Source organism: Notechis scutatus, chromosome 2, assembly GCF_049901735.1.
Source record: "Notechis scutatus isolate UNSWTSFEM ecotype Mainland chromosome 2, rNotScu1.2, whole genome shotgun sequence".
Taxonomy (NCBI): domain Eukaryota; kingdom Metazoa; phylum Chordata; class Lepidosauria; order Squamata; family Elapidae; genus Notechis; species Notechis scutatus.
In genome coordinates this window covers 169814506-169837883 of record NC_142010.1, presented here as the reverse complement: position 1 = coordinate 169837883, position 23378 = coordinate 169814506, and the positions used below count along the sequence as shown (strand labels likewise).

Here is a 23378-nt window from a genome sequence, read left to right as displayed (position 1 = left end):
GCTTGCTTTCAGGTGTATCCTCTTCTTTCTTATCATGGAGATGAAATCTTAAACAGGCCTGTATATTCTTACTACATAATATATATAATTTATAGGCAGGAGTATAAACTTGCAGTTAGTAAGGGGCTGTTCACAGATCAAGCTCATTTTAGGCACATGGTTCAGCATGGAACATTTCTGCTCAAGCATATTAATTTCCATTCTATAACTACCAAAAGTCATCATTGGCTGATTTGGGTTCGGCAGCCTTCATGCTTTAGTTTATCAAAGTAGAAAGCCATAGAGAAAGCTAAGGCAAATTCTGGTACCATTTCCTGGTTGAGGCTGGAGGTGGTATGCATTATACATTCATATAGCATGCCAGTAGATGATACTTGCTATCCACAACTTTGGGGAGGAAAACTAATATGTATGTGCGAATGTATAAAAGCACTGAATACCATCTATAGCAGAGGTCCCCAAACTTGGCAACTTTAAGACTTGTGGACTTCAACTCCCAGCAGAGCTGGCTGTGGAATTCTGGGAGTTGAAGTCCACAAGTCTTAAAGTTGCCAAGTTTGGAGACCTCTGATCTATAGTGCCATTGCCTTATACTAGGCAGCATTAGCCACAATATTACAGCTCTTTGCTCTGCCCAATCAGGTGATGTCACACACTTTGCAGCTCTCAAACATGCCCAAGATTACATTATCTTGTAGGCCTTAAAGGGAACCACTGAGGCAGTGAATTATCTCTTTTTCTATCTTAACTTCTTCCAGAATCTGAGAAATGGTTGTGAAGACCTCTGAACATAAATTAAGTAAGACTATGAGTCATTGTTCTGAAGAATTGCAAAATGCTACGTCTATCCCAGCTTTTAATTGTATGAGTAGGAGAGACAATCACCCTTCTCTTCCTTCCCCCATTCCTGAGACATGACATAGTGTAGTGATCACCCTAAATTTTCAGTACAGTATGTATGACAAACTGATTTTCTGATAATGGGTTGTCTTGAATTTATCGCTTTTACATCATGATTGGTACTTTTTTGATTTGTAATGGAGACTTGAGTCAGAACACCAAAAGAGTATTTTTGGGAAACAGAACATAATATGTTGGCAGAAAGTCAAGACAAACATCTGATCTTAATAAGCAATGTGTTTAGAAGGGCTTTCTTTTAGGCCATTCAAATACTGGAGAATGTGTTACATTAAGATGGAGAAGAAAAGAACTGAGCAGATTTTACTTCGTTCAAATTGTGTATTTTTACCTTGCTAGAAATTTTCTTATGCAATGATATTTTACCATTGCTATTCTTGTATGTGCTTTTGGTAAATAACTCTGAAGGACACAGTGATAATTTAAAATTTGCTTTTGGTAATCTTTGAATTTTTTTTATTGTAGACAATGCCTGGATACCAGAACTGTCTGCCTCTATAAGCGTGGATATTTTTTCATGAGAATATATCCCATTTAATATTTTACATTTCTTCATTTGGTAGCTGTGTAAACTAGAGCATAGGGCTTATTCATGGTAAGGTGTATCAGTTCTCATTCTCAACTATGTTTGCAAAAAGTGAGATTAAGAACTTCCTAATATGTTGAAAGCATTTTTAGGATTTTGTTTAATTTCACATTAAAATGGGATTATCTAATGGAACCGCAGGTATGTGAATAGTCATTGTTCAAGAACAACTGAAAGAACACCCATTGTATGATGGACTATACATTTGTCTCAGGGCCCTAACTGTTCTTTATCCATCTAAGTTCCCAAGAGATTTATTGCCAGAATGAGCTTTCTCATTGAAAAGCAACAGAGCTTACAGTTCTTCTCACTCATGGGTAAATGTGGAATACTGAATATAGCCGTGATGGCAACCTATGGCATAGATGCCACAGGTGGCATGCAGAGCCATTTGTGCAGGCACACAAGCCCCAGCCAAACTTATCTGCACTGCGCATGCATGCGCCTCCCAGCTGATTGTCAGCTCATTTGAGGCCATTTTCGCCTCATCTCAGCTGGGAAATGCGTGCATGTGCAGTGCAGGTAAGGGGGCAGGGCAGGATTTTGCGTGTGCATGTGCGGGGGGGCGGGGCATATTGCACTGTGGGTTCCGATGCGCGCACGGTTTCAGCATACCACAACAAAAAGGTTCATCATCACTGGAATATAGACTTCCCAAGTATCCCATCTGCATCTCTTCTTAATGCCCTGAAATTGTTCAGTTAAAATTCAGCAGTGCAGTGGCTGTAAGGGGATTGTAAGAGCGGAAATCTGAATGACTTATTTCCCAAAGCTTCCTCCTTTCCAAACTTTACTTTTACACATCTGGAAAGACCAAAATAAAATTTGGCCACCCCTTTTGGGACATCCTTTTGCATTAGTAGATGATCTCTTTTGGCCCTCCAAAATCTTGAGAGGCTTAGGTGCAGTCTCTAAACCTGCAGAGGATGCCCTTCTCTGCCCTAGTGTATAAGGTGAATTATTAAAAGAAACAAGGAGCATAGCTGTCATGAAAAAGTAATTACTCTCTTATCTCATCTGTCATCCATATTATGTGAAGAGAAAGGAGTTTAGTTGAGTGGTTCTGAGAAAGTCCTGTGAAGTATGTGATGGTTATCATGCTATAATGCTAACTGTCAGATCCCTAGCAGTCATTCAGCACCTCATTTATTGGTAAAGTCATTAGGGTGGAGATTCTTTGATGTACTTGCTAATTGCTTCTTGAAACAGTGTGGAAATTGTTACTTGCTTTCCGGGTACAGAAGAATGCGTACATATTCTAGCCTTGTAATATTTTCCAACCACTACTCAATTTCACAGGCTCCAGGTGAAGCTCCTTAAGATAATTTTGCTTAGAGTCATTGGGAATTCTCTTTAACTGTTGGTTTCAGATTAAATAATTGATTCTGAAAGTTCACCCCGTCCTGGCATTTGAGATGGTGATCCAGCAAAAAATGTTTTCCATGAGAAAATGGAATAAGTCTTTCTTCATGCAAGGATTTTGGGTTGTGCATAGGAAGAATGAGGGAGATTGGGTACTTTTAAGGCTCCAGTTGACTTGTTGCAGGATTGCCTTCTCCTATTTGACTACTGTGTGCCTCCGTGGCTATTTCTCCTTTGTCTGGAGAGACCATACTTTCCCTTGTAATCAAGTTTTTAGAATCAAGAAAATGTCTGAGTGAGTGCCTCTAAGTCTGTGTTGATTCCTGGTGACCGCCTGGATGCATTCCTACAGTTTCCTTGGCAAGATTTTGAAAGTGGTTTTCCATTGTCTCCTTCCTAGGGCTGAAAGACAGGGACTGGCCCAAACTCACCCAGTTGTTTTCGTGTTAAAGGTGGTTTCTAATCTGATGCCTAAGCCACTACACCAAACTTGAGACTCCTCATCTCCAAGGGAATAATGACCTCATGGGAAACTTTCCACATAGTCATTACTCCCATCGGTAACCCCTGTGTTGCAACCCAACACGTACCATCGCGATGACCTTCCCCAGTAACCTCTTTTGCCTCTCTGTCTCCCTCTCCCCTGCCCACCTTTACCTCCCTTGGAACCTCTTTGCTGCCCTTTCCCTTGTTTCTATGTTTACTCCCATATGCCATTGACACTCCCAACAGTAGCAGCCTGAGCTACCTTCACATTTGAAAGAGTCTGCACTGGGACCGGGTGTTGTGCAGCATGGGACAAAAGGTGCAACAAAGGTTAAGGGAAAGCCGAAGATCTGTGTTGGGTTGGGGGTGGGAGAAGGCAGGCAGCAAAGGGAAGAAGAATCCTCTTCCCTGCTCACCATTCCTCCAATAGTGGCTGCAGCAGTGAACTGTTGCCCCCTCTTAGCCTTCTTTCAGAGATATGCAGGTAGTTCTTGACTTACAATAGTTCGTTTAACGACAGTTCAAAGTTACAACAGCACTGAAAAATGTGACTTACGACTGCTTTTCAGAGTTTGTGACCTTTGCAGCATCCCCTCGATCATGTGATCAAAATTCAGATGCTTGGCAACTGGTTCATATTTATGACCTTTGCTGTGTTCCAGGGTCATGTGATTCCCTTTTGCGAACTTCTGACAAGCAAAGCCAATGCGAAACCAGATTCACTTAACAACTAGGTTACTAACTTATCAACTGCAATGATTCACTTAACAGCTGTGGCAAGAAAAGTCATAAAATGCGGCAAAACTCACTGAACAAATGTCTCACTTAGCAACAGAAATGTTGGGGTCCGTTCTGGTTGTAAGTTGAGGACTACAACTAATAAAAAGAGCAATTCAGGGACAACAGCGTTCTAGTTGATAATATCTCCCCCCATATGAAAGAAATCCTGCTGCCAGGAGTGTAGAGAAGGGCCCTAAAAACTACTCTTGTGCATCTCTTGAAATGTACATATTTAATCCCATCCAACTAATAGCAATTTGCTTGAGAAACTCTGAGATCCAATGTTTTGAAGTTCTGGAATTCCAATTCAGAATTCTTATTGGAAACAAATTAAGCTGCCTGTAATCCAAATGCTCTCATATGATTCCTTTTGTTAGTGATAGTGACTAAAACCAGGTAATCTCTGCTTTGCCTTGTTAGGATAGTAAGAAGCAGAGATCTTTGCTCCAGTGTAAAGCTAAGCAAGGTATTAAATCAAGCTGCCCTTGATCCATTGTGTTCTGAGCACTACTTACAGTTTTCTAGCTCCCTTTTTGATGGCTCATATAGCCAAGACTTCCCTGCTAAAAAATTGGGGGCAAGTGCTGAAAAATTGCAATTTCCCCATTTATTTCAATTGCGCACTAGCTTTCAAAAACGTGGGGAAATAAGTGAAAAAATAATTTTATATATCCTTTTAAAATACCTATCCATCACTAAAAAAGGAAAAAGAATGGGGGAACAGAAAATTTTGTACTAAGATGTTATAGTAAGCCACACTGGAATCTGTTAGATCTATTAGTAAGCCTTAGGATCAAAAGACAGGTAAGTTTCAGTTTAACCTTCATTCTGTTGGGCTAATTTTCCACAGGCAGATGTATTTTAAATGTAACTATAGCTACAGGTCAAGGTAAATGCCTTTGAATCAAACAATGATGATTCCATGAATATAACCAAAGCTGTAGGTTAGACTGAGAAATTGAAAAAATAGCTTGGAAGATGGGAAAAGCAAAAACATCCATATTGTTCCTATGAAAACCATATGTAGCCTGTCCAGGAAGCCAGTAGGAGTTGAGCTTAACTCAAAACGGACTTTCCTACTTTGCTGCAAATACTGAAAGAGCATTAAAAATTAAGAGAAACTATTACAATCAGTTGTAGTGTTTCAGAACTGGATCTTTACATAAAGCAACGGAAAATATTTTGCAGCTTGTCAGGGAAGGGACTTTATAAAACAGAATGAAACATCCTGTGAGGGGTCTCACAGAGACAAATTGTACTTCAGCAAAAATATATTAAACGTCTTGTTAATGATAAATTGATTAATACAAATTTTTGACAATCTTGATCTTGTCAACATAAAAACTACTTCAGTGATTATGATTCAGATTCTAGGAAATGTTTTACCTAGAATAGTTCTCAGTTCTCAGGATCCTAGTCTTCATTTCTGGAAAAAGTGCTAAAAGCATTGTATAATATTCTTTTACATTTATTTGCATGGGTTGCAAATCACATGTCTCATGTTTCAATTAGCATATTTGAAATATTGAGAGCAGGTGGTAGGCACACTCACAAAATGGTTGCCGCAGGAGGACACCTTTGCATCATAGGGAACAAGATGACTCAAAAAAAGATTTACAAGAACGTGAACTATCCTAATGGGATCTTTGTGAAGTCAAAACACATTCTTTTAGCTAAATATGGCGTTTTTCTTTGCAGTATATCAGTTTATTTAATTTTAAAACATTACAATGTTTTTTTAAAAAAGGTAGGAAAAGATTTGAGTGGCAGTAAAAAAATATAGCCTGGGCTATACGTGCTGCACCACGTTGTCTTCTATTATTGTGAATCAGTATTATTATTTGTCCATTTGTGAATGAGGTATGATTGATTACAGTATAGGTTAATTTGTTCTAAGAGATAATTTGAAGTTATTTTGATTTCATTTCTGCAATTGTGTAATGCTTGACATGACTAATCCTTTTTCCATTACCAGTAGATATATGGGTTTTCTAATTAGATTTATTTTAAAAGAAATTTGCTCCCTGTTGCTAAGCTTGTCTTGTGATATGCAAACAGAAACCACAGCTTGTAGAGGGTAGACTTGTGATCTGAGAAGATAATGGTAAATTGTTTATTCTGATCGGTTTTTGAACAGTTATTCAGCCATCCATTTGAAAGCCATTAAATAGATTGATATCCTTACCATGAATAATGGAACACATTAACATCTTTACTAAAAAGCTTTTATGAGGAACTATTACTATTCTTTCCCAGAGAAATGTAGCATCCTGATAGTAACAAAAAATGTTTTTTTGCAGGGATTCAAGAATAGCAAAATAGTTATACATGTTTTGGATTACACATTCCATAGTATCTTACCATTCTGGAGCTGATGAAAGCTAAAGTCCAAAATATCCACATAACTTCCTGGCAGGCTACTCCAGATTTAATGATGGGGTCCTTGGTGCTCTCTGAGCTTGGTTGTTTTCTTGCAGACATTTTATTATTGTTGGAGGCTTAGACTGTTAGGATAAACCCACTCATCATGTTCATTAAGTGACCGGTCTGAAGCACCTTGAACTGTTGTTTAATGTCTTCCCCCCCCTCCTAAATAGCCCCCGCTTATCGGACCTTGAACTGTCCTCGCCGCAGCTGGCTGAGTATCTATATTTCAAATTCCTTGCCCCTTTAAATAATACAAAACCTGATAAATAAGTTTATTATGAGCAAAAATGGGATGGATGTAAACACTGTAAAAAAGAATCTTTCTCCTACTTTCCCTCCCTTATTTCTCCATAAAAATAACAAATATAAAAGTAGATGCCAACTCCAGTTTAATCACAGCAGCATTAATTGTCAAACCTTTGTGGAAAAATGGTAGGCAAATATGTAGGATGTTGTAATAACTGGAAAATGTATGAATGTGTAAACATGTAAGAAATTTTCTTCCCCTCTTTCCCTGTGTTTCACCTGGGTAGAAATGGTGAGGAAAGGGATAAGAGGTGGTTATTTTAAAAAGAGTGTACTGAGAGCAACATTTTTTTGTTCATCCTTTCCAAATATATTAGACCACAGTTTGCATGATTTTGAGTCATTTGTATTTTCTTTATACTGGTTAGAATAGGAATTATATCCAATATTATTGTATATAATCCCAGCTCATTTGAATGGCACTAGTAAGTCTTTAATGCAATTTCTGGAAGTATAAACTATCTTGCTCCTCAGTAATTGTACACTGAGGTTAGGGTATGAATGCTGATCCTTCTCTTAATTTATAGCCAATTTGGAATATCAGTTGAAGTGATGGGTTTAGCTAAGAATGCCTGATCTTTCTGTAATCAAAAGCTATGTCCTTCTCTGAGAAACTCAGTACTTTTGCCACTGTTTCTTTAGCATAACAACAAGCATTCCCTTTTCAGTTCCTCTTTGGTAATAATGCTTATAGATGCTGATGCTGCTTGCAAGCAATTTGCATGCAGTAGCATGCAAATTGCTTGCAGTAGCATGCAAATTGCTTGCATGCTGCCACATAATAAATAATGAACATCTACTAATACTTGACTTAAACATGAAAATTGCACCTGCACTTACAGGCACAAAAAGTTCACAAATACATTACTGTCCAAAAGTTACTTGTTGGTTTATGTTGGAATTCAGTATGGCAAAGATAATCTATAAAATTTCAAAGAAATATATTTTCTGTGGCAATCTTATTTTGCAGGTGTTGGATACTGAAGTGCTTTTTCCTAACATTCAAATTGTTATCTTTTTATTTGTATTGTGAAAGTATAAGTACTGATTTGTGACCTTGTTAAATGCAATGAGATGTGGAAAGCACAAAATTTTGGCATATTATTAAAGGATAGGAATGAATAAAATATATCTTTACATATAAGAAGAAAAATAAGAAGAAAACATTTTATTGGCAGTGAAGACAACTAGAATGAAGTTAGACATTTTTCCTAAATATATAGTAGATTAGCATTAGTCCAGATTGATCTAATACATCAATGAAAACTGAACTATAATGAATTTCCCTATGAACAATTGTTAAGAAGACATATTTGTCAATTCAGTTTTCTTCTTAAATCACAAGTGCTTCAGTTGATGAACATAAAAGGAATACAAAATTAAACCAGTAGATGTTCTGGCTCAGAAAAAGAAAACACTGAGAACACATTCATTTGAAACGAGATATAAAAGCTTGCTATAATAATAACATTATGTAAAGACAAGCTAGGACAAGCACTAATGCAATTCTCTAGGAACAGATTTATTTGGAACTGAAACACTGAATGAATTACGTTGGATATTATGCAAGTGAGCTTCTGATTGTGCAATGGGATTTGGCCTTGCTTTTCTCTCCTCATGATGCCACCAGATGTTTCAGATAATTTTCCATCCTTTCGAATCAGATTTGTAGAATGTAAAGTGTAGGAGGAAGAATCTATACTGCTAGCAAATGAACAGCTAAACACAGTTGCAAACAACCCACTAAAGATCTTTCTTCTTTACTTCAAAGAACTGGCCTCTGGTGAAAGCTCCAAGTATCGCTAATGAACAGATAGGCTTTTTTGAGGAGAGTTACTTGTGGTAAAGTATCTCATCCACAGCTTTAGTTCTTACATGATTCTTTCACAATTAGCTTCACTTTCAAGAAAAATAGGTTTCTTATGGCAGGAAAGCCCAGGCTTTAGTTCCATGTATCTGGTCTTGGGACCACTGGTAATCTTAGGGAAACTTCAGGTGGTCTCAAAATGGCAACCCAAATTATCATCAAACCTCCCTTTTCAAGACGCCGTAATCTCTTAATTCGGGGTAGAGTCAAGGCGACTGGATGGAACTGAGTGTTTACTGGCTGGATGCCCTTCCTGACACCACATAGAGTTCGCAGCAGATATTTTTTCTTTGTATCCAATTTTTTCTTTGTGGAGACAAATATCTGCCACTACCTAGTATTAAACTCTCAACCTTCTGAGGGGGAGGTGAGCATCTTCACCAGTAGTCCACCACATGACTCGTTTTGGTCATTAAAACTACAGGTAGCCCTCAACTTACAACAGTTCATTTTGTGACTGTTTGAAGTTACAGCATTGAAAAAATTGACTTATGACCATTTTTCACACTTATATCCATTGTAACAGCCCCCCTGGTCACATGATTTATAATTGGATGCTTGATAACTGGTTCAAATTTATGACGATTGCAGTGTCCCAGGTCATGTGACCATCTTTTGCTACCTTCTGACAAGCAAAGTCAATGGGGAAGTCAGATTCACTTAACAACTATGTTACTAATTTAACAACTGCAGTGATTCACTTAACAACTATGGCAAGAAAGTCATAAAATGAGATAAAACTCACTTAACAGATTTCTCACTTGACAACATAAATTCTAGGCTCAATTATCATAAGTCTAGGATTACCTGTACTTAGATTTATTTACATTCATTTTTATTTAATGTTGGAGTTGCTATCTGATAATAAATGGAAATGCTATCTGATAATAAACATTCTTAGTTTATGTGAAGAATTTCAGTGATAAGGTAGTGGGAGATATGGCAGTATAGAAAGAATTTTGGCTATGCAGTCATAATAGCAACAGGACCAAATTTGAATCTTGCACTATTATACTTAACTATGTTGTTCATGCATTATTGCTCATTTTTTTGGCAATTATCCTTGGAGATGTCTTTTCATCCTAATCTTAAGGTGTAGTAGTTTCATCCGGCAATGTAGAAAGAGTGCAGAAAAGAGCAACAAAGATGATTTATAGGACTGGAGGCTAAGCCATATGAAGAATGATTGCAGGAACTAGATATGTCTGCTCTAATGAAGTGAAGGACTAGAGGTGACGTGGTAGCATTCCTCCAATATCTAAGGGCTTGCCACAAAGAAGAAGAGTTAACCTATTCTCCAAAGAACCTGAAAGCAGGACAAGAAGCAATGAATGAAAATTTATCAAGGAGAAATCCAACCTAGAAATAAGGAGCATTTTCCTGACAGTGAGAATGATTAATCAATGGAATGGCTTGCCTTCGGAAGTTGTGGGTCTTCAAGAAGAGATTTTCAAGAAGAGATTGAACCACCATTTATCTGAAATGGTACAGGTCTCCTTCTAGAACAGTTGCACTAGAAGACCTCCAAAGTTCCACGCAACTCTGTTTTTCTGTTATTCTATAAGCCATCTTATTCATAACAACTGCCCATCCTTTGTCAACCTGTTTGATCAATGACCTGGCAATTGCCTTAAAAAAACACGCTAAGAGATTTTTAAAAATTATCTCTTATGTTTATGAAATGGCTTGTAGTAGCCAGAGGGAGGTTTTCAGTGCAGTGTGTCATTCCTTTGAAAGAATGCTATTCCAGTTATGTTCTAAATGGAAGAGATTTTGTCAGTAAGGAAGACTAATGCATTTATAGGTCTTCATGGTCCTCTTCCTTTATTTTACTTGAACTTCGTGAAGAACAGAAGTCGGTAATTTGCTTGGGCAACTGGACTTTGTGACACTGGTCTGCAAAGCATGTCTATTTTCTCACTCAGGCTTTAATTCAGTAAAGCAAGAGTTTAATGTTTTATTTTTTCCATTTTGTTGAAGTTCCTATAATGTTTAATATTGTTTACTTGAGCACGTTATTCTGTTATTGAGGAATCAAAAAGGATGCAGTGAGCAATTCAGAAATGTCATGGTGTCCTCAACCTGAGCCTTGCTGCCCATGTAGAAGTTTTCAACCTCTACCGAAGGGTCCACTATGAACCACCAAGAACTGCAATAGAAAGAAAAGAAAACAAATAGGCAAACAGAATGGTTATAATAATACAGAAGATAATTAAGGAATATTTCCTTGCCTGTTTCAGTAGTACAACATAGACTATTTGGACACAGTTTTGCTTGATTTATTGTGCACTTTAAACATTTTTTTTACACAATGCCCTTTACACAAAGTCGTATCAGATCATCCAGGGCACTCACAATCTCATTTCAATTACCTTGCTTAAAATTTCTGTGGTTTTCATTTGTACGCTCTCATGTTTATCTTTGCATCTCTGAAATGTAGTTTGCACAGCATCTTATTTTAAAAAACAGCTGAGAGTTGTGGGAACCTGAGCCTGGATTTCATATGTGGTTTTTTTCTTCCATAATATGGAATTGCAGGCTTTACTGCCTCTAAATAACCTCAAGAATAGACACTGTAGCAGGATTGTTACTTTTAACTTTTGTCAGCTTTTATTCTCAGCCAATTTAACATAATAAGCCAGAGTAGAAGGGAAAACGGGAATAGAGAACATATCAAGACTTGGCAGTGGCCAGTTGATGGAGTCACAGGCTGCTTTTATATGTATTTCAAGAGGATTGTTTAAGTATTATGTTTTACTTTTCATCTTCATAGTTTATGATTTATGATTGCATGTATTTATCATTTGCATGAGGCTTATTTAATTCATGTGGCAGTGTCTCTTATTGTTATGGCAGAAATTCTGTGATGCTGTGGGATTATGTAGAATAGATAAAATGAAAAATAAAATAGCAGAGATGTTCAGTCAAGTAAGTTTATTCCCTGATCAGAAAAGAAGATAAATATTATTATGGATTTGTCACCCTTTATAATCTTTTAATGTATTGTTCAAAACTCTTTCTTAAATAATTTATTCAGCCAGGGATTTGTGGGAGTGATGGAGAAATATAATTCTTTTTTATGTGTGTGTAATATTGTACAACATAAAATAGCCAAATTCTGATATACTTTCAAAAAACATTGACATTAATAGACCTTGATCTAATCTAGTAGTTTGTTCTTAAATATCTATTTGGGGTTGCTTCATACAAATTCACTATATTTTAATGTCTTAAGAAATCTCTGTATATTGAGAAAGGTTAAAGTTGTGAGTTTTTATTTATTTTTTACACCTCCAGTATTTTTCATATCTGTTAATTATAGATATAGTTTATTTATTGAAACCTTAGTCTTAGGAAGCATATCTGTATGTCTTCTGAATTTCAGTCTCGAGTATTTTTTCATTCAAAAATGGACAACTAGGGAAAATATCTCTGGGGTTTACAAAGCTTTAAATGATGGAAAGATAGAATGAATGATGCATATTAACTTTCATCGAGGACATTTATAATTCTTTAGCCATCCGGTTTTATCACTATTGTCATTATACTGGGTGATGTTTTCCTATATTCTTCTTCAACTAGTCATTTACATTTCATCTATGCGTTCCTGTAGCTGTTTAGAAATTTACCATCTTTGTGAATCTAAACCTGAGGCTAAATGCAAAATTGTTACATCAGCATACTCTATTCTCTTTTATTTCAGGAGAATTGCTAAGTCAGCCCAGGCCAGAGGGAGTAACTGAGATCATCTGTCCGAAGAATGGTAACGAGCGAGTGAATGTGGCTTTGGTTTATCCCCCTACTCCAACGGTGATCAGCCCTTGTTCTAAGTGACTGCTGGAAGTCGCCTGCCTTGGCCCCTAGTATAAGGACACATCAAACGCCCCTTAAAACCTTGCTAAGCATTTTCGGAGATGTACCACCCCGAGATGGATCTAATTATTTATGGGGCCTGAATATCACAGCTTGGGAAATAAAGGTATGGTGGGATTGCTTTTTTTTTTGCAAATGGGAAACACACCTATAGTTAAAACAAGGTGGGAGAGGTATCAGAATTTTACTAGGGTAATTTGATTTTCTTTTTTTGAAATTTATACTTTATGGTACACATTGTAGTATTTCTATGCTTCCTGTGCTTTGGATTCTATCAACAGCTTTATAATCTGAGCAAATATTGACTGCACGGGGAGTAAATTCTTTGAGAGGAATTCAGTCACCTTTATAAGTTAGAAGTGTCAGAGGAAGCAATTCCTATTTGTATATGTATCTAGAGAATACTAGTGTAAAAAATTGCAGAACTAAGCAGATGCTCCCCAATATCTTCCAAAGCATATTTAACCAGTTTAAGTTCAGAGATGAGTATCCAACAGGCCATATATACTATAGCATCCCAATGTAACATGTACAGCTCCAATTACTTTCAGATATTGTACATTGGCACCAAAATGATTGGTAGGAAATTGCTTTTTTTTTTCAAAAATAAGAATGGAAGTGGAAGCAGGACATTTCCAGAAACTAAGAACTCTTCCTATTTCTGTTTTCAACCTCCCACGGTCCCCCAGAACAATCCAGGATGTTACTGCCAATATACAGTCCTTTTGTCAATTTTTCAATGATTTTCAATCATTCTTATTTTAGGCTATTTTGCTCCTGTTCCCATCCTTAAATACTTGGAAAAAAAAGACAGAGGAAATTAAAATTCAAACTTGTTCTTTCCAAGACATCAACGTGTCTTTGAAATATTTCCTGTAGCCCCCCAAAAGCCATGATCATTAATTTTGTCCTGTGAGCACTCAAAAGTTGACCTCCCCTGTCCCCACTTACACAGTCACTCCTAGTGAACCAATACTTTTAAAACCAAACATTAACTGATTAAAAAAAATATTTTTTCCTCTACTAACTACCTGGGACAGTCTGACTTTCAATATGAACAAAAGTTCCTGCTGACAACGTGTACTTAGGTTGTTCTGTTGCTATTATTATTCTAATAAAACAAATAATGTTTAAAATAGACCAAATTTACCTGAAAGGAAGGCTTTTTTTATACTTTGCATTTAAAATGGAAGGGCCCATTCCTTTCAATTCTATTACTTCAGAACAGAATTGAATAGAGGCAGATAAATTGGTTTCGGTATAAAATCCCCTTTGAATAGAGGAAGGACTATGTTTTAAATTCAAGGTCATCTTTCTTTTAGAAAGAGGCTGTATTTAAAAAAAAATCATAATAGCTATTTAGTACTGATTGATTTTATAATCATAGGAGTAATACTTAACCCCAACTCCCTTCTGTTATTCTTTCGGATTAGGATCACGGAAGGCAGATCAACCATGGTAGCTTTGTACAGAGAATGGCTATTCCAGGGTATTAGAGAATGGCTATGCCTATTATGCATGTGGATTTCCTGAAGATACCCAAGATTTGGTTGATGTTAGTTGCTCAGTTTAATAGATGTTGATCTGATTTAGTAAGAATAAACATGTCTGTTCTCTTCAGTTGCCCTTACTTTTATTATAGAGATTTATTTTCTTTGGGGGTCGGGCAACAATAAGGTAATTGAATATATATTTGGAACCGTAAGCATTGCGAACCTTGAGACTTCAGTTCTGCCTTCTTCTAACATACAGATTAATGAGAGAGCAGGTGTGCTGAAGGCTGTGAATTGGGGTGGACACAAATCTGCAATCTACATGAATTGATCCTTTTCACCAATTGGGGTTGGACTGATATGTTCAGAAGAAACAGAAAGCACCCTCATCCTGATCTACTGTTGAATCTGATTACCCTGCAGTATGAAGGCTCTCACAAGAACCAAGACCACTGTTCGCTGAGAACACTATCGACCTGTGTTTTGCACTTGTTTGGACTCACGAATGTAAGCTTTTTCTCAATGTATGTACCATTAGATGTACCTGAAGAAATATCTAATGAAAAGGAATTGTTGTTAACTTTGGTGGTTTCTGTGCAGGTAGGTGTTGAATTTATCACTGGCAAGCTTCAGTTGGCCTCTCCAGCAGGCAAGAAGTCTATCATCTATTCACTTCTTCCACAGTCTTTAGAAGCCAAGACAGACTGTCAAAATGGTGCTTGGGGAGTTCTATTATGTCTATGGAATACCTTTTTAGTTCTCCTGTGTGTTTCACCCCAGTTATGCCATCTATTAAATCATAGCACTAGCTGTTGCTTGTGCACAAGGATAGCAGTGCAGAAATATAGGAAGCTTAAATATGTACACATGTACACCTGTTCCTTGGTTATTGTCTGAGATATCACTGAGATAATCTTGGGCAGAACTACAGTATATAAATTTAATGGAGCCAAACTTATTAAATACCAACAATTTTCCTTTTCACCCACAAGTACAGTCACGATGACATAAATGGTCTGAATGATCCTTATATAAATTCACTACATCACGGAATTTTCACTGAAGAAAAAATATCTTGGATAAATTGTTATCAGGGAGTTCAAGTCAGATTTTGGAGTTTACCCAGCTTTAGTTAAGTGGTACTAGCTGAGTTCCTGTGGCCTGAATCAAAACAGCTAGGTTTATTTTCATATAACTACAACAAATAACCTAATGTAGCTTTGCAAATAAATTTTCAAAAGGTAAACATCTGCAAAATTGTTCCTGTTGCTTTCACAGAAACAGCCTAAAAAGGAAGAACTGGGAAAAGAGAGAATGCATTCTTTTTTTTTTTTCAGTTTATAAAAACATCTCACTGTTTGGCCATAAACAGGCTTGCTCCCTACATAGATAGTTTAGCAGAATGGGGAAGTTTGAAGCCTGAATGTGCAGGGTAGCTACTTGTGAAGGCAAACATAACATGGTAGCCCCATATATAACTTCATATATAGTCATCCAAACCTCTTCTTACTTGCCTTGTACTTTTAAGATGTGGTAACTTAGAAATGAAAAGTAGGTAAACTCCTTCCCTCTCACTGATTTTCATCTGAACTTTCCCTCATTATCAACCAATGAAAAATGCTACTTGTTCAGTCATGGGTCTTGTCCTGTTCTGCTGGGTAGAGATTAGTACTTTAAAACAAAAGATGTGCCTGATGGCACAATACTTTCTTCATCTTTCTTAACTTGTATTGAAGAATATCAGCATGCCACAAGATACTATTATTTATTCAGATATTTTTAATTTGTGTGTCTACTTTTCTTAGGTTTATTCTTGCCTTCAGTTCAGTCTGTTTCTGCTCGTGTTGCAATTTTTTTTGAATTGGTTGGAAATTAATTTGAAATCCACCTAATTGCCATCCTCATATATGGGATGGCAGGAAAAGCAGAGTAAAGTCTAGTATGCCAGAATTATAACATTGCAGAATCTGGGATTAGCTTTGTATCGATTATAAATTCTAAAAGTCTTTAGGTCCCTTTCAGGAAAGGGCCAATTGTTGTGAGCAGCTCTTTTTGGAAATGTTCTTTCCCTCCCTCCCTCCCACTTTTAATTTTTCCATTTCTTAGATTTGGCCTGGCATTTCCTGAGACATTCTTTCTTTTGCTCATTTGGCTCTTTTCCTTTGTTTAGAACATCCATCTGTCCGTGGCCAAATTTTTAGGAGCCTGCTTGAATTAGCCTTAATATTAGCTCAGCACTTATAAGGTTGCTGAGCTATGTGAAAATCCAGGAAATGCTGGTCACTGCGATAGCATCCAGTCTAACTTGTACATATTATCTACTTCCTTTCATTTTTATTTAATTTTATAATTCATTTTGCCAATAGCAAGTAAAATTGCACAACAGGCTAGACTGCTGGACTGGGTTTAAAATTAGAAATAATTAACATTATTCTCCCCTCCCATTTACCTGGAGTCACGCTCAGGTTGACAACTGGCACCATCACAGAAGCAAAATAAATTTGAAAAGAGCTGAATAGGCTTTTTCCTCTGTATACTTGTTCACAAATAGTTATTTAGGATTATAGTGATACACTAATGAGGAGCTCTAGTTGGAAGCATCCTAAAAAAAGCAATTACAAACAGAAGTAAGAGGTCATCCAAAGTAATATTCATTCTCTCATTCCAGAGATCAAATGAATATCAGGTTGATTTCCCCAAAAAGATTTAAGGAATAGCCAAGAAAATTCTGTCCTAGATGTATTTATGAAAAAGTTGATCTGTTTCAGTAATACAAAATCAATCATAGAGGTGAATTAATGTTAGAGAAGGCTTGTCAGTTGAAACAAGAAATTAAATTGCTAATTATTGGCCACACTGAAATTGATGCCACTTAATTGGCAGCCCAAATGTTTAACTTGATTTGTTTTCCTCAGATGATTGGATATTTTTGTTTTTCCCACAGTTAAATTTGTCAGTTGGTTTTATAAATATCCACATAATAATATACTGGGTTTGGGGCATACATGAAGAATACTGTTATTCTTCATATTGCATATCCAACTTTTAAAAGTTCCAAGTCCATTCTAGTTAGCAAAATAAATAAGCACTAACAAATCATAAGAACAGTAGCTGCCTGTTTGACAATTTTGATTAGTGGGACAGAGTCCATATTTCTAAACAACAGGCATGAAAGTTCTCAGTATTTTTAACTGTAAGCAAAAAATCATTTCAAGATGTATATGAATTGCCTTGAAAGACATTCCCTTACTTTAACCTAGATGTACAATATGTATCTGGCAAATAAGGTAAATCTTATTTAAACAAGGAGAAAAGGCTATTGAGCTTTTCTTTCTACTGTCTCATCAAATTGATGTATTGCCCCTGCTCATTATCACAGTTATTATACTGAAATAATATGCATAATGAGAATATCGGACACTGATTGATTGTTTTTGGAAAGGAGGTTTGAGTTCAGTGCATAAGATCACAGGGCTGCAAGTATCTTAAGACTCTAAGACTGTCCCACTTATTTTCCCTTCCTCCCCCCACCAACCCCTGAAAAGTTTGGCCTGATTCTCATTCTGATGTTGCTTGAGGATTATCTGAAAGGAAATATAATTGTCACATTCATTTTTGTTGCTAGACTATCCAGTTTGTTTCAGTTTCCTATACCAATTGATAAGGGTAGAGGCCACCTGGATTACTTGTGGTGGGTGGGGGGGGCAGATTTCCTACTAACTTGTAGCTACTATCTAAACATTTACAGAATGCCAGCCAAGTTGGAAATGGCTCTTTTAACACTGAATAGAGTAAAAGGGGGGAGATTTTGTACTGGGACTCTGGGTCTCTTTCCCTTCCTTCTATTATCATACCTGTCTACCATCTGCTGGCTGATGGTTAAGATTAGTATGGCATCTCTCTAGAAAATCATCAGGCCAGAGGTAGACAAAACGTACTGTTTCATAAAAGTTGAAAATACTATATAGTATACTGAAGAACTACTAAGTTCAGAGTTTCCCAGACTTCTGGGAGTTGAGGTCCACCCGTCTTAAAGTTGCCATGGTCAAGAAACAATGACTTAGTCAAATGCTGAAATGAGCAAAAAAGGAGAACTGTAGGAAATAGCAGAAGGTGAGTGAATATATAAAAGAGCTTTCATTTGTTTAACAATTGAGTACCCCATCTTAAATCTTCAAGGTGGGTAACAAAAGTAAATAATAGAGTTGGTCTTTGCCTTGGCATCACCCCAGAACCAGATCAAAATAGGGTGACTTGAGGCGTTTTTTTTTTAAAGTTGCTTGAGTCAGAACAGGTGTGTTTGGACTTGCTTCCTATGCCTCAATTCTTGTTAATGATTGTTTTATAAGATGGAGGAAGGTTCACTGAATTTTGTATAGCACATCTAAAATTCGGACGAGGGGAGCAAAAATCTTTCTCAAGCAAAGAGAAATTTAGAGGTATTATTCCCATCATAGCTTGGTGGGGATAAGGCATCCTGCATTCAAGAATGAACAGTCCATCTTCAAACCAGAGACCTTGAGACTCAACCACAGCTCTTAGGACAGGAGGAAAGAAAATGAGCTGATACATGTCCTTCTCTAGCTGCAATCAATCAATATTTTTCAATGCTGTATGTGGCAATGCTTCTTGTGAATAATTAACTGATTATGATTTTTTACAAACCCCTCTCAGTCTTCCATCAATTTATTTGTCTTCCTATTCCTTTTTTCAGACCTTCAGTTTGCTTTCAGAATGTTTCTAGTTCTCATTTTTGTGTAAAAACAATTTTCAATTATACTAGGGTGTTTTTTTCTTTGCTTAATTTTTTTGATTCTTTAATTCCTCCAGTAACAATACTTATTATTAGTTGTAATTTTATAATTGCCTAAATGACTGAAAATAATGTATTTTTCTTGCATTGGAAGAGAGTAGCCATAGTTGATTGACTTGTTTCACTTGCTCTGTCAAGAAGAGATAGTTTTTCTTTGCATCTCCTTAAAGAGAAGGAGAGTAACTTTGTGAAATGTTTCCAGATCTACTCCGGTGTACAGGCAAAACAGGTCCTTTTTTTGTCATTTATCTTCTGCTATGAGAAAAACCCAGGTAGTCTTACCCAGGTAGTTTATTTCCATAAATGCTTCTGGAGAGCATTCTGGCAAATAGGGCAACCAACTCTTGAGCTCTACCCCTGGGTAAGTGCACAATCACTCAAGCAGCTTCACCTGTATGTTTTACTTCATGATTTGTCTATGACACAAATAGCAAATATTAGTTGCACAGCTTTGAGATGATAGGATCGTTAATTTTAGAAGTGAACAAAGGGAGCCTTGTGCAGGTGATGTTCCTGGGAAGGAAGGCTCCTGTTTCTGGCTCTACCAATGATATGTGGATCAAATGTTCACCCTTTGCAAGTGGTCTTCTCAACTTATCCTCATGCTCTCTGCTTTCCAGGACTTCAAGGCTGTTTCTCCAAGAAGCTATTTCTCAAAGCTATACTGCAATCTTGGGCAGGAAAAGGTAGAAAATGGTATCTTGCCAGGTTGTAAACAGAGCCCTCAGCTGAGTGTTAACTAAAGGCTACTTGAAGTGCACACCAAACTAATATCCACATGCTTCCTCAGGATCTCAAATGCCTAGACAAGAGTGTGCTTGTTTCACAGTGCTAATTTGGATGCAGAGATCTGAGGGAAGCTGTCACCCTCAGAATTAATCCCCCCCTCTCACTTCTATGGAGAATGGGGGAACTTTTAAATGAAAAATTCATGGTATACTTTCAGAGGAAATGGGCGGCTATTTTGAGATGCAGATTTCCTGTTGCTGGCTAAACCCCCTCCCCTTCATAAAACCCTTACCCCATTTTCTCTGTCTTTTACTCTGTCAAAACAGTCGACAATCTCTAGATCAGGGATGTCAAACTCAAGGCCCACAGGGCGCTTAGATCTGGCCCATGGGGCCACCTTGGAAACAGTGAGGGACTGGACCGCAATGCCTTTGCCAGTGAAAACGGGCTCCCGAACTCTGTTTTCACTGGCAGAGAGTTGCAGGAGGCCATCACAGCCAGAAATGGCACCCAGGAGTCCATTTTCACTGGCAGAGGACTCAGGCTGCCACAGGCACCCCCGACATGAGTGACATCGAACAGGCCATGCCCACTCTGGCCCCGTGAGATCAAACACAACGGCCCTCAATGAAATCGAGTTTGACACTTCTGCCCTGGATGATTCCAAAGTCAGATAATCCTTTTCCTCAGACCTTCTGCCATGACCATCTTTCATCAGGATCATGAAAGTTTATTGATTGTCAACAAAGGTCAGCTCTTCATATTTGAGCACTATGACAAATCTCTACACCCCATTTTGCTTCAAAATGCCACTGGCAGATGCTATCACTGTGTCCCTTACTTGGGGAACAATAATCAAAAAGGAAACACTAACATAGAAAATATCCTGATCAGCCACAAAGTGAAATTATATTAAATAGGTCTCAGCTACCTTTGTATCCATTCCATGGTCTGAATGGCTTGTCTAGTACAAATATATGAAAATATTAAATCATTTGGCCAAGACTTCATCAATGACTGCAGTGCAGACTAAACACATGAATTAAAATGTTCCCTACACTTTATATAAAGGGGACTATTTCCGTGTTTATTGCCAATCTTTTAACAAGAAGATCCATTGTTGGGAGATCAGTCACCATGAATGCTTTGGTATTTCACATAAACATGCACAGGAGAAACACCTATAAATGCTTCAGGTTATCAATTATCCACTTTCTATTTAAACACATGGCTAGTTGGAAAAGGCTGTAAGGATATTATTAAATATTTATAGAATCCAGGGGAAGGAGATGCTGGATTGTGGGATATACTATACTGCTCTTACATTGAAGCATTAAAGTTGATTCTACAATGTCTCCAACAAGGAGACTGGTGTCCATGGACTTCTAGGAGACAGGCAGGTAGTCTTCGACTTGCAACCATTCATTTACTGACTATTCAAAGTTACAATGGCACTGAAAAAAAAGTGACTTGGGACCGGTTCCCACACTTACAACTGTTGCATCATCCCGATGGTCGCATGATGAAAATTCAGGCACTTGGCAACTGGTATGTATTTATGATGGCTCCATTATCCTAGGATCATTCGGTCACCATTTGCGACCTTCCCAGCCACTTATGACAAGCAATGTCAATGGGGGAAGCTAGATTCATTTAACGAGCACACGATTCACTTAATAACTGCAGTGATTCATTTAGCAACTTTGACAAAAATTGTAAAATGGAGCACAAGTCACTTAACCATGTAAGTCATAAGTCGAGGACTACTTGTATTTATATCTACTATTAATCCATCCCATTGAAGATTCCTCCACTTGGAGTGTTTGGTACAGTGCTTCCAGAACAGCACCCTTCCCTTCATGCTACTATCAGACATGGCAGGGATGGGGGTGTCCAATTTGATGGCACATTTTCAACATCATAGTACATTGTGAACTCCAGAGGGTTCTTTTGCTCTTACTTCCCAGACATGAATAAAACCCTGCCCTGCCTGCTTAAATGAGTAGGAGGAATGCTAGCTAGGAATACTCTTCATTCATTGTAGAAAGAAGGCCTTCCAAATGAAATCCAATGTTTTATATTGCATTTTCTTCTTTTGAGTTATTGTAAGCAGTATTTTCCTGTCCCATTTTAGCCCTAATGATATGGGGATCACATATGTTAGCATTTTGTTACCAGAGCGGTTGAAGACAGATAAGGATGAAACCACACTGGCAGACAGAGACAAAGATGGCTGCAGAACTAGTCTAAAAACCTATTGTTTCAATCTACATACTTGAAATTTTCTACTCAAATTTGTACGAAATGTATGCTTCACTTCATAATGTTTTATCACACCTTTAGATTTATGAGCTTTAATAACTAAAGTTGTAAAGGAACTTTCAGCTCTTTTACATCCCCAGGTTCATCCAATTTTTGGTCCAATTTCCTGCAAGTTATAGTTCTGTTAGGCATTTTTCTTGTTCTAGATAATGGGAGGCTAAAGTTCCAGATTTCCTGAAAGATGCTCCAGAATTGGAAATTAGCTGGTAAACTTATCCTCACCCTCAACTAAAACCAAGTGAGTCAGATTATTTTCTTAAGGACTTTGCATAATCCTAAGCATAAAGAAAGAAATATAATATTCTGCAAATAAACAAATGAAAGTGAGAGTGGGGGGTGTCTTTGGGCCATTTACACTGTCTCAATGCAACCCACCTCACAGGGCTGTTGTGAGGAACACAAGGTGAGAGTATGTTTGCTGCCTTTGAATTACAAAGTAATAAAGGTGGGGTAAAAATCAAATAAATTGAAAGTAATTGAAATGCCACTCTATCCAACTTTGGGAGGTAAATTTTCCTGAAAACAGCTCAGTCTTGATGCTCTATGGATGATCTGATCTGGAAATCTGCAAAGCTATCTTACTGTATTTAAATTATTTTTTTCTAAAAGCCACCCAATGTGTTCATCTGATCTCATTTTGTATTTTCTTAAAATAATTTAGAGTTGTTTTTATAAACAGGGATATCCTAGCCTAGTTCGGTACACCTCCAGCATTTGGGGGACATAAATTGTCTTGCTATTCAGATGGACCGTTTATGACTGTTGATTGGAGAATGTTTATGACTTGCTACTTGTACGTAAATATTTTTTCCTTCTTTAATTTCCACAAAGAAAGATAATAAATTCCCATGAGTGTGGTACACTTTGGAAAGGGACATAAAATTAAAATTGGAAAGCATTTTCTCTTCTGAAACAACACTTTCCCAGGAACATAAATTAAGAAATTCCAAACTGAAATGGATATAAAGTAACCTACGGGCAAAAATGAACGATTCATCACTTTGATTCCCAGGATTGTTCTGAGCAAAGAAGCAGGCCAACAGCATGGCTTGAAAAGCTTCTCAAGGATTACATTTAGTGTGCAGGATAAAAGTTGCCGTTGCATGCACTGACAACAATCAATATTGGGGGCTCTTGTTTTTGTTTTGTGAAAAAAGGATCATTGTTAAAGTTCAGTACTGTTCATATTTGCCTCTTTTAAAATATTATTCATTTTTATGGGCTTCTAGTTATCTATGCAGTCACAGAGTTAAGGTGAAATTGGGTTCAGCATGGCCACTGTGCTAGACAATTGCTGGGTTCTAGCATTATCAAAAAACAAAAACAAAACCCAACCCTGCATGTTGCCCGTCTTCACTCTTTCATTATTTGTTCCATATACAAATACAACGGATGTACATGCTTCATTGTTCAATT

The 23378-nt window shown here is 37.2% G+C and overlaps 1 protein-coding gene and 1 long non-coding RNA gene across 2 annotated transcripts in view; both read left to right on the top strand.

Moving 5' to 3' along the window:
• Window positions 1-22554, top strand: part of MFHAS1 (multifunctional ROCO family signaling regulator 1) — a 28903-nt gene extending 6349 nt beyond the window's left edge. The window contains exons 2-3 of the mRNA XM_026672886.2: window positions 12436-12711; window positions 14358-22554. Of these exons, the coding sequence (XP_026528671.1) occupies window positions 12436-12566 (131 nt within the window). The 3' untranslated portion in view covers window positions 12567-12711; window positions 14358-22554. The remainder of the gene's footprint in view (window positions 1-12435; window positions 12712-14357) is intronic.
• LOC148132408 (uncharacterized) overlaps window positions 1-23378 on the top strand; it is a 251800-nt gene that overhangs the window by 124976 nt on the left and 103446 nt on the right. The window lies entirely within an intron of this gene.